Source organism: Trachurus trachurus (assembly GCF_905171665.1).
Source record: "Trachurus trachurus genome assembly, chromosome: 20".
Taxonomy (NCBI): Eukaryota; Metazoa; Chordata; class Actinopteri; order Carangiformes; family Carangidae; genus Trachurus; species Trachurus trachurus.
Genome location: NC_139911.1, coordinates 6,770,194 through 6,782,215, shown reverse-complemented (window position 1 = coordinate 6,782,215; position 12,022 = coordinate 6,770,194). Strand labels below are relative to the sequence as shown.

Below are 12,022 nucleotides of genomic sequence, written 5' to 3'. Positions count from 1 at the left end.
CCAGACAGAGTCATATTCGAGGTTTATCAGGCTTTAGAATCAAGATGTTTCGTGCAAATAAACTACAGTAGCATGAACATGAACAATGACGTATTGAATCTGATCTTTATCCTCTTATCTTTGATTTCACTGCACATCAGAGGCTTTAACTGCCTCTTTAACAACTCTAACTAGACTTGTTCCAGTGTTTAGAAAACCCCAGCTGTATTTAAACTGAGACACAATCGTCTAACACATCAGCCTCATCATTTGCTGCACTGGTAGTTGCACATTATCCTGCTAAGGAAGACTCCAAATTGAAAGGAAGAAGTAGATAATATAGACCAATGCAGAGTTAGAAGAAGTGATGATTCAGTTCTTCACATTGTTCTACAGCTTCTTTTGAAACAAACTGTCGGCACCTTTTTATTCATCCTCTGGCTCCTCTAAATAAACTACAGTCTTCATCTTTTGTGCAAAACTCCACTTCAATTCACTCTGGCTGCCACCAACAGCAACAACAACAAAAAAAAACTTTACAGTTTATTTTAGACCAAGTCAATTATTCACATCATCCACTGTATGTCACACTCCACCAGGCAGACTCTCCTTCATGTTGCTCGAAGTTTCAGTAATGAGGCCAAATGTTCATTGTGCGTAGACACAAAGCTGATGATGGAGCCGGCAGCTGGAGACGCAGCACATGTGTCGTCTATCTTCTTTGTCTCATTATCAGAACATGTTAAAAAGTTATTTTCCCAAATTTTGTCAGGGTTTATTTTTACTTTTGTATTGTATTATTATAGTAGTTGAAAAGCTTTAAAAGTAAATAACACTGCTCCTTGTTTCCTTCTGTTTTTTTTCCATATATATTAATATATTTATATAACAAATGAATAGATCTGACTATAAAAATCTGGACTTACACTGGACCTTTCTCCCTCCCCCTCTCTCTCTGCCCCCTACAGCTTTCCTATGTTGACGCAGAGGGAAGCTCAATAAACATGGTACAGATGACCTTCCTCAGACTACTGACAGCCTCGGCCAGGCAAAACTTCACCTACAGCTGCCACCAGTCCGTGGCGTGGTACGACGCGGCCAGCGACAGCTACGACAAGGCGCTGCGCTTCCTGGGCGCCAACGATGAGGAGATGTCCTACGACAACAACCCTTACATCAAGGCCATCTCAGACGGATGCGCGGTAAGAAACTGTCAGAGTGGGAGTGGATGAGTTCAGCCCTTCACTGTTGGCTCTGAAAGTGAATGTACTAGTTTTGCCAATTTGCATTTAAAGTTAGACTTTTTTTTCTTCTTTTGGCTGAGTTAACCTAGCAATTGGGCGCTATTAAGGAAAAAAAACATTAGTAGTTTATCTTCCAGCAAAAGTCAAGCACAGTTTCTGACACATTTGTTCCTGTGGTGCCTGAAATAAAAGTTTAAGAAGCTCTGAATAGTAATTAGTTCCTCAGCCGTGTGGCACTTGCTTAACAGAAGTATTACTCCTGAAATAAAATCACATTAGAAGCACAACAAGCCTTTGCGATTTTAACTGATGTCAGCCGATGACAGCCCAAGTCGTTTTTACAAGATCAGACCCCAGCAGAGTGCGAATGCATTAAAAAATGTGACAAACTGTGCGTGTGTTTCTCTGAGACTTACTTGTCTAATCACTTCCTTTTCTCTCTTTTTCTGTCGTTGCAGACGAGGAAGGGCTACGGAAAGACTGTGATGGAGATTAATACTCCCAAAATCGATCAGGTTCCAATCATCGATGTCATGTTGACTGACTTTGGGGACCCGAACCAGAAGTTTGGGTTCGAAGTTGGGCCCGTCTGCTTCCTTGGCTAAATAAAAATGAAAAAAAAAAGAAACAAAAAAAAAAGGACTTGATGGGGCCAGCAAAGAAAGTCAAGTTGAGACGTTTTGGGTACCACCAAACCCCATTTCTAGCCCCCCACCCTTTTCTATGCCACATGCAAGTTTTGAATAAGAGATGGTGTAGCAAACATGTCTTTCCATGTATGTACGTGTAACCCAGGAAAATACTTGTTGCCCTTGTAGGGCTCGAACCACATGACTTAACCACGTTACGGAGCAAAGGTGAAGGACATTTGAACGCGTGGCAGAGGAGGGTGAATCGGAGGTAACTAAGAGGGGGGGTCGGGAGACATAAGGGGACACAGACCTCCTCTCTGGATTCTCCAGGTGCTGTATGAAAACGACTACAATGGTGCTTGTTCAAAACACACAAAAGTATAAAGAGGTGCTAAGAAAGAAGGTGTATTTTGATAATTATAAAAAAAAAAAACTGTAATTATTATTTTGTACAATACTGTTATTTCTGAATCCACTTTCAAAACTTGCATGTGTATCAGATTCTGCTTCTGGCTCTTAAATTTTTCAGTGTTGGTTCAAAGATATACAGTGTAAGTTGAAGAACGTCATTCAATCAAATAAATTTATAATTCTGGTATTTTTTTTTTTTTTTTTGTTCAACACATACTGTGTACCTGTCACGAAGCAAATAAAGTGAGCATTCAAACACTTCTCCATTGCTAAATTAGACTGTATGCCCATTGTATATATTTACAGTCCAAAGCTTGAGGTTATTTGCTGTTTTGCCCTTGTGACCATAGGTGAAACAACTGGAAGTATCACACCAGCACGTATACGGCAACATCTCCCACTAATGTTGTGATCCTGTGCTAGTAGGAAGCAAATCATGGCATTCATTTTCCTTTATTTAATTCTATTTGTTGTTTTTTTCTGTTTTGTTTTTCTGACAGGCTTTTTATTTTGGTTGTATACCTCAAACTTTCTTGATAACCTTTAAGATGCAAGGATGTTATGCCCTGTATATACCTTGGTTAAGCAATTAAGTTTATATATTTTGGGTGGGGATTTTTTAAAGAGAGAAATACATTAACTGTTAGACATCCACTGTTCAAATCCTTCTGTGAATGCAATGAGAAGCCCTTTAGGTGACCCATTTTTGTAACTAAAATGAGAAAATGTTTTAATGTGCTTTTTATAGTTCATTTAAATATTAAAAACTGGATTCAGTGAACTTAATGTCTCAATGGTCTGTGTAAGATGACTTTGGAGTAGATCTACCTACTGTACATGTCAAATGCTTTAAATCAAGGATATGTTAATTCGACTAAGACTCTGGGCTGGTGCAATTCCATCTCTCTTGAAACCAATAAAGTACCATCTTACAATAAGTTCCTTTCATTTTGAGTACATGAATGGACATAAATTAATAAAATGTCTCCCTTTGTTTGTAAGAGAAAGAATGGGGATAAAAAATTACCTGCCTGCTCCTACATCTGCTATACAGTATATTTTAATGTGCATCTGAGAGGAATTAGCTACTATATTTCACTGTGTCTGACTCTAATGAACACTCACACAGTCACCAAACTGATGATGACCACTGGATGAGTAGCCAAGGCTATAATATATTTTTGTGCAAATGGCTGGAAACATCAAAGCGTATAATACACAAAGGGTGTAATTTGAATTATTTCTAACTGAAATTTGCATAGCCGAGGTAAAGCTGGGTGAGATCCTTCTTCATTGCCTGTAAATACTGTGATAACGTTATAACACTGTCACATCTGTATAATAATAAATATGTAGCTGGAATTAGCAGCCTGTTATCGTAGCTTAATTTATATGAAAGACTGCTAACCTGACTCTGTCCAAGGTCAAAACCATCCGTTAAAGTTCACCAAATAACATATAGCAGCTTGTAAAAGGTACATTCAACAGCTATGTAGATTTTGTACTCGCTGTTCTTTGTTTTGTTTTTTCTATAGCTTTTCCAGACTTTATTAAAGTCAGTCTGAGACACTTATGAAATTAGCTTTGATTTGCATATGGTCACACAGATTTGGTGGAAAAGGCTCTGATCTTTAAGGGAGGGGATTGTGTTTAAAGACCTAATCCCTTTCATAATAATACATAAAACATTTGTGGGAAAACAACAATCCAAAACACCGCAATACAGACTCAGGAGTGTTAATTACCCTTCAGTCTTTTTTTCTTTAAAATTCAGAGTAAATGAAAGCAGCGTCACATTTGGAAATGAAATAAAGTTGAATTATACTTCTGATCATTAATATTTTGTTATGTAGTTATTCCTTTTTGCAATCATGTTTTAATGCCACAACCTGCAGCTAATTTACATAACTAGTAGCTTGGCTAACATAAACAAGATGAGCATCGCTGAAAATTGTTAATTAACATTTTATTTGTTACATCCAGTTTGCCTTTTTATGTATTTTTTTTTTTTTTTTCAACTTTTTCACTTCTTTAGTTTTTGAATGTAACCACTTCCTGGATGCTTGCTGGTTGCAAGTCTGACACAAAAAATAATAGGCCTAAATTGTAATTCTATTGTTTATTGTACCTTCTTTTCTTCTTTTTTGTGAAAAGAATTACAGCTTTAAATATTAGTTGCCATTTAAAACAGTAGTAGGATAGCCTACTAGGCTGTTTCCCCCATGTTTCCAATTTTTCAAAGCTTCATATACCATCCAAACATGAGACATTTTAACCTGAACAAAGTGGATGACCATCAAATAGTTTTACTTTAAGCAACTTTAACTATTTCAAATTTTCAGCTGTGCAGATTTTTTCAGCTCACTTGAATCTTTTGAAAAGTTGTCCTTGAAATGTAAGGACAGCCACCACCACCCATACCAAGAGTAGGTGGATGAATAAATACAGAACAATTATTTCTTAGTGCTTTTGTTTCACCTTGAAACAAATGTTAGCGACGTCCTGTGTTACTTCAAAGGACTGACCACCACTAAACCTTTTTATTTTCTTGTCGAGGAGCACAAAAGAAATCCAAATAATAACAAGTGACAAGTCTGTGTGAAGCAACAGAAGGTATGGGCTTTGTGTTTTGTCTTTTATGTCTTCCGCTCTTTGGGGTGGAGGTCTTTGTGGCTAAGCAGCCAAAGAGAATACTCATGTGGAAACGCACATTAGGAAGACAATCAGGAAAAATGCTTCTCGGGAGCAGCAGCAGAGAATTCAGCTCCACTTGTGTTGCCTTTGAGTCCTTTAAAACAAATACCGTGTTTGTCTCAGGAGATTACTTGCATCCTTAATATGTTTTTTTTTTTTTTTTTCTTTTTACATATTCAAGATGCACGCTTTATTTAAATGAAGCAATCAAATTTCCATGAGTTGTTGTGAGTAATAATCTTCTACATTATCATATAAATAAGTGTCACTTTTGCTGTTCTCAATCACTGATTGACACAACACAATAGCGAGAGTATATCACTTTGTAACAGCCTCTTGTTGTTGTAAACACTGTGTTGTTGGAAAAGACCTCTGGTAAACAGGAAGTGATATTCTTTTTTTTATCTGTTGTCTGCCTGAAATAGTAGATGATGAAGAAGAGCGTGTGTGAGCGATATAAAGTCATTATTTATCAACCCTGACACTCTCTGTAAATCTGTTTTTATCCTTGTAATGTACTGTAAGGATCAAAATGTGGTTAACTCAAAGAGATAGTTCAACATTTTGGTAAATTAGCCCATTGCCATAATCCCTATAGTCTTAGGAGTACCAGCGGTTTTGCATGAATTTACCTCGAAATCTACCTCTAAATTCATGCAAAACCGCTAATGCGCATTCCCATCGGGGGCAGTTTTTCAGCAAGCAGTCTCTGCATTTGCCTCTAAAACAACTCTGTCTCATAACGTTCTGTTATTATCTCATAGCGTGGTGAATGTGCAGGTCACAACTTGTCCACCAGAGCGTTTTGGAGCTGTTGGATTGTGTATTTGATGATTTTGATGACGGAAACCAAGAACTCCCATGAGCCTCCGTAGCGTAGCTCTGAGCAGCTCGCGGCTCTGCTCCGCCATTCTAAAAATAGCTTGCACCAACAATTAAAGGTAACGAACCTACTCCTAAAACTATAGGGATTATGGCAATGGGCCAATTTGCCAAAAATGTTGAACTATCCCTTTAATAACTGGGGTCCTAAAAAACTGCTGTCCTGACATGAGCTCCCAGTTCTCCTAACCACTAGGTGGCACTGTCATAAAAAACTAGGGTCCTGATGAAACTGCAGCCTCAGGTCTGCAGGAACCAGCCATTGACTTTCACAGAGAAAGTTTAGTAAAGACTTAAATCTCCCTCACTTTTAAATGTTGTTTATACCATTTCTTGTTGTCTTATTTTGGCTGAGTGTAAAGCATTTACATAATTACAAAATCCTACAAGTGCGACACTCCCAGTTGGCCCGACCTTGTAGAAAGGGAAAAGCCTCTTTTTTTTCTTTTTTTTGGTCCAAATTGCTCCTCAGTTCCTCTGGATCAGAGGATTTGAGAAGATTAGGCACCTCTGAGTCACCGTGGGCTTTAAGAGACGCCGAGATACTCATCTGAGAAAAGTGGCACGCAATCCTCCATTTGGATGCAGCAAGAAACAATCAAACTCACTCTAAGTCACCTTGTGACTCCCAGGCAAATCGTTTTGTTTCCATGTTTGTGTTGAGATAAAATGTGGCTGCTCTCGGTAGTCTAATATTCGTCGTAGCTAATTATACCGGTGGTGTCAAGATTGTCATGTGATCTCTGAGGAGATTTCTACCACCTCCTACGTCTACGGCACAACTCAAACTATATTTTTCTGTTAAGTTATTATTACTCCTTCAATATTCTAATGTCACCTTTTCAAGAGGTAATTTCTGGCTATTTGCAATTAGAGATAAAGAGAGGCTGAATGTCAGCGGCGAACACACACAGGCAGCAGAGCTTTGTGCTCAGGGGATGATAGTTTGCTGAGTCACACCGGGAAAGTATATTGGAAAATTAATTAAATGTTTTGTATTGCTCTATTATTATAATAATTGTGTTTTCAAGTAGAAACAAGAAGAATGCTCTTTGTGACGTTCCACAAGCAGCTTCGTTTTAAAAGCTTTTTTAATTGAATGCATCTCAAAAGACTTGGAGTCGTCCGAGCCACAGTTACAATATAGCGTGTGACTCTGACTGACCTTCCCTCAATCTTCAAAAACACAAATGCACATGCTGCTCAGGTTTTGTACCAAATCTCCCATCATCCAAACACTTGAAAGATGAATTCCTCTTCACCTTCGCTGCTGCAGACGTAAACAGAGCCGAGCATTTTCTACATGACAGATGGCGCATCACCAGATGTACACTTCATTTTCACTATATATCCAGAGCCAAAGCGGTGCATTAAACATGCAGGCAGAGTGTTTGGTCAGCACAAACAGCCCAGTGAGTGAGTGAGTGGCTATCATTTTTAAAACATGGTCCTGTGGCTCAGCTCCACACAGACCTCTGAAAGGAAAGGAAAACCTGGTGGGGAAATATCAAATGATCTGCCTTCTTGACTTCAACTTTTCAGTCACCATCACACTCAGAGTGAACTCTGTGTGGACGTAATACGCTTTAAGCTATTTCTGTAATTCGGTTAATTAGCAACCGCGGCAGCCTGATGTATTCTCTGCAGAGGAGATGAAGGAGCTGATCAGCTACTGGAGGGATCCAGAGAGCTGAAATTACTTTCATAACAAGTGACAATTACATGTGTATATGTCACTGTCACATATCTGTCGCTGCTGTGGGACCGTACAGAGTGTTTGATATTCAGACTCTGTCAAGGCCGTAAGTTCAGAGTCATGTACGTAATGTAGGAGCCTGGCTCTAATCAGGCCAGTGAGAAGAAGTGGATCTTTGCAGTTATTTAAATAAAATATTCTAAACAAGTTAAAAACTCCTGCTGAGAGGAAACACAAACAGTACGGAGTCAATAACACTGAATCAGCAGCAAAACAGTGAATAAAAATCAAACACAAAGGATTTAAAGGAATATGAATTTTCCCTAAAACAACTTCCTTCTCAAAGATTAGTTTGAAAAAGAAAAGCAAACTTGACGGTTCAGGGATGGTTCAGTTGAACTGTGTTGTGTATCGTTCGCTGCCACCTGTGAAGACATTTCATTACACGTCAGTTGCTGAATGTGTCACTTATTTACTGTGCTGGGACGTTTTATTTCCTCAGAATACCAATGTGGGCCTTTAAATGTTATGAGTATTTTTTTTGCATATTGGTTTGTGAGGGTAAACACTAAATGTCACGACAGAGTGGAAATGAAACAACCTGCTTCATTATCCGCCCGTACGATGAAGCTGCAGGTGCTGCTCACAGCTGACGACTGTGTTTTAACTGAACCCACTGTAACAGTACTGTATGTTTTTGATGCTATGCTTGTTTTTACAGTGAATAAACAAAAATCCACCAACTGCAGTTTGTTTTCGTGACATTTGCAGAAACAAGAAGATGATCTTGAGACAATAAAAGTATTTAAATCATAATGCAAAAATGAGTTATAGGCACCAAACTCATGGTACTGTATGATAAAAAGATAAAACCTTGTTGTCCTTCGTCGGCTTGTGAGTGTTTGTTCCCATGTTTCTGCTCCGTTCCCCCTGCAAGTTTTCTTCCCTCGATATTTAATAAATAATTTTTGTTGCACCTCATCATTTTCTGGGCCTGTGTCTCCATTTTGGGTCCAGTTTCCCTCCCTCCCAGCCCTGGCAAAGAGGCTCAGCTGTGAGTGCACACAGTGACAGTTTGCTGCACTTCTTAAAGCCAAACTTCTCCAAAAGCACTGAAGTTGTAATGGTCCATTTATATTTGTGTCAGACTGTGTGGTGACTGGTGACATATAAAAGCTGAGTGCTGAGCTGCTGCTGCTGCTACTGTATATGTGGCTGTGGCTGATTCCTGGAGGCAGAACGTAACGTTAGAGTAAAAATCTGATTTGTTTCAAACTCACAAATGCCAGCAGAAAGTAAGTGGGTCGTTCATTTTGGGCCACGACTGCACCTTTTGTAAAAACGTCCCAGTGAAGATCAGCTCAGCACCTTCAGGAAAAGAAAAAGGACCCAATGATTTTGACAAAATGTGAGAGTGCAACACTAACTGCTGCTGCACACAGGGTTTTTTGTGTGTTTCTCAGTAGTTTAGTGTCGTTATAATCCTTTGATGCCTTTTCAGACTCACTGTGAGATGTTTCAGTCTGTCCTGCTCTGACTGGCTTTTTTTATTTACTCCAGTTCTTTGTGACTTTTACTTCAGATGTTCTACTTCTTAAACTGCTTTTAGTGACAGAGGTGCAGCCATTTTAAAAAGGGGAGTTTGACATTATGGGACACATTTATTTCCATTTCTCCGTGAGAGTTGGAGATTGAGGAGATTGATACGGCTCTCATAGCTGTGCAGTAAATATGGAGCTCCAGCTGTGAGGGAAGGCCATAAACAGCCAGAGTGGCTCTGTCCACAGTGTTACAGATGAGCCTGCAGGCAGGCAGCACACCTCAAGTCCACTAATCAACATGTTATATATCTCCTCTGTTTGCTCTCTGCAGTCTGTTCACTGGGTGCGGTTAATTCGTGAAGTTTCTGCTAAAACTTTTACAGAAGATAGGCTATCCCTTGTTCTGTATCACAGGTTTGAAAGCAAGACAAAGCAACACAATGGAGTCGCAAAGGGGCAGAAAATTTCCAGTAAATTTCCGGTAAATTACCAGAAACTTTCCATGGGAAGTTATGGTGGGGAATTTTGGAAATATTCCAAATTGGAAACTTTCCATGGAATTTATGGGAATAATGGGAATTTATGGGAATTAACTGGAAATTGGGGGTAATTAAAACAAACTGTATCATATCCAAACATAAATGTAAATATTTTGTTTTGTAATAAGCAGACATCCATGCAAAATAATACGATTAAAAAACAACCTCCCCCCCCCCCCCCAAGTTCCCCGTTAAGGGCCAACCTTCAATTTAGTAAATTTCCGATTTATTCACGTTTATTCCCATATATTCCCACTTATTCCCATATATTCCCGTTAATTCCCATATATTCCTGTTTATTCCCATATATTCCCGTTTATTCCCATATATTCCCGTTAATTCCCATATATTCCTGTTTATTCCCATATATTCCCGTTATTCCCCATATATTCCCGTTTATTCCCATATATTCCCATATATTCCCGTTAATTCCCATGGACATTTTCCTACTTTGAAAATTCCCAGAATTTTGCAACCCTAATGGAGTCAAAAAAAACTAAATAAAGCAAGATTGTGTAAAAGATAAGTTATGTAATCTGATCACACAATTGTGTCGTAAATATTTTAAGATAATCATATGGTGCAGCTGAGGGCTCAACACATGCAGCTGTAGTGGGTCATTGCCTTTGGATCTGGAGGATGGGGGTTTGAATCCCATTCATGGCTAACTGTACTGTATGTTGCAAATGTAAATAAGATTACATTATTACTATGCAGCAGAGGCCGCATGTGCATCAGTTAAATGGGGGGATGAGAATCCTGGTCTCGGACAGTAAAGCAGGTGATAAACACCACACAAATTGTAGATGTTCCTAAGAATCCCATTTAAAGCACCTGTGCCCTCAGAGGTTGCCATGGTGATTTTACCTGTACCGAGTGAAGATCAATTGAAATCTCGGGCTTACAGCTGATATATCCTAACTGTAGCCACGTAAAGCTACCTGTGTGTGTGTGTTTGCAAGACTTAAAGGGATAGTTCAATATTTTGCTCTCGTGGTGGACAAGTTGTGACCTGCACATTCACCACGCTATGAGATAATAACAGAACATTACTGGACGGAGTTGTTTTTGGAGGTAAATTCATGCCAAACAGCTGATGCGTGTTGCCTTCAGTTTTTCAGCAAGCAGTCTCTGCATTTGCCTCTAAAACAACTCAGTCTGGTAACGTTCTGTTATTATCTCATAGCGTGGTGAATGTGCAGGTCACAACTTGTCCACCAGAGCGTTGTGGAGTTGTTGGATTGTGTATTTGATGAGTTTGATGAGGGAAACCAAGAAATCCCATTAGCCGCCGTAGCATAGCTCTGAGCAGCTCGCGGCTCTGCTCTGCCATTCTAAAAACAGCTTGCATTGACAATTAAAGGTAATGAACCTACTGCTAAGACTATAGGGATTATGGCAATGGGCCAATTTGCAAAAAGGTCAAATTATCCCTTAAGGAAAAGGAGAGATATCAGATAAAACTGCAGAGATATCAGAGGATGATCATGAATGGGTCTAGAGGTCAGAGCCTGGGAGCGTTAGCCCTGTGGCTCTAATTATTATAAACACCACTTTCTCTGAGTGTAGTGTAGTGTAGTGGTCATTGTCGTGGACTCCAGGTATCAGTTACATCCTCAGACTGCTCTGAATGATTCAGTGGACAAAATGACACCCTTGTATTATATCTGAACCGGTACCTTGTGTATACATTCTTGCTCTGTGTTTGCCTTTCAAAATCCTCAAGTGGACTTCAAGGCCACATTTAAAAGGAGGGAGATAAAGAAGCAGCAGGAGTGATCAGAGAGGCAGACCAAGTGATTGTGAACAAGCCCTAAGGCACATGCCAAGGCTCCCCTCGTTAGAAAACCTGAGAGACTGTCAACAGCAGATCCGCTGGGACCCATAACAAAGCTCACCCTATGCAATGCTTCAAAGACACGCTCTCATTTGAATAAGTTCAGATGAGCCCCGCTCTGCGCTCTCCCGTCCTGTGCATGAGGTATTGTAGCTGTGCATGGCAATGAATCTCGAGCAGGACAACAGGCTCTCTGCCCTCTCTGCCAATAAATCCTGGTGCATCTGCCTGTGTGGGAGCCGCTGAGCCGCTGTGCTCTTAAATAGCAGGTAAGGGGACAAGCGTGAAGATTGTGTTTACCAAGCCAAGGACAAGGAAGGCAAATCTCACAGGGCGGGAAGAGACAGCGGTGGCGGCGGGCAGATCCGGGCAGCACCTGTAAAAACATTACACAAAGTGACTTCTCAAAAGCCATTTCTTTACAAAAAAAAAAAAAGTGGAGAACAGATCGACACAAAGAAAGAAGAAAAGAAAAGCTAACACAAGGAAGGAACAAATCTCATGTGGTGATATTTAATTAATCATGTTGGAATAAGGATTAAACTGCTGTAAATCTGATTATGGAGA

The 12,022-nt window shown here is 39.6% G+C and overlaps 1 protein-coding gene across 2 annotated transcripts in view; it reads left to right on the top strand.

Moving 5' to 3' along the window:
* col11a1a (collagen, type XI, alpha 1a) overlaps positions 1 to 1,828 on the top strand; it is a gene marked incomplete at both ends in the record, with an annotated part of 80,615 nt that extends 78,787 nt beyond the window's left edge. For both annotated transcript variants that reach the window (XM_083995045.1, XM_083995044.1), the window contains 2 exons: positions 948 to 1,181; positions 1,682 to 1,828. In XM_083995045.1, the coding sequence (XP_083851171.1) occupies positions 948 to 1,181; positions 1,682 to 1,828 (381 nt within the window). The remainder of the gene's footprint in view (positions 1 to 947; positions 1,182 to 1,681) is intronic.
* Positions 1,829 to 12,022: the final 10,194 nt, after the last annotated feature.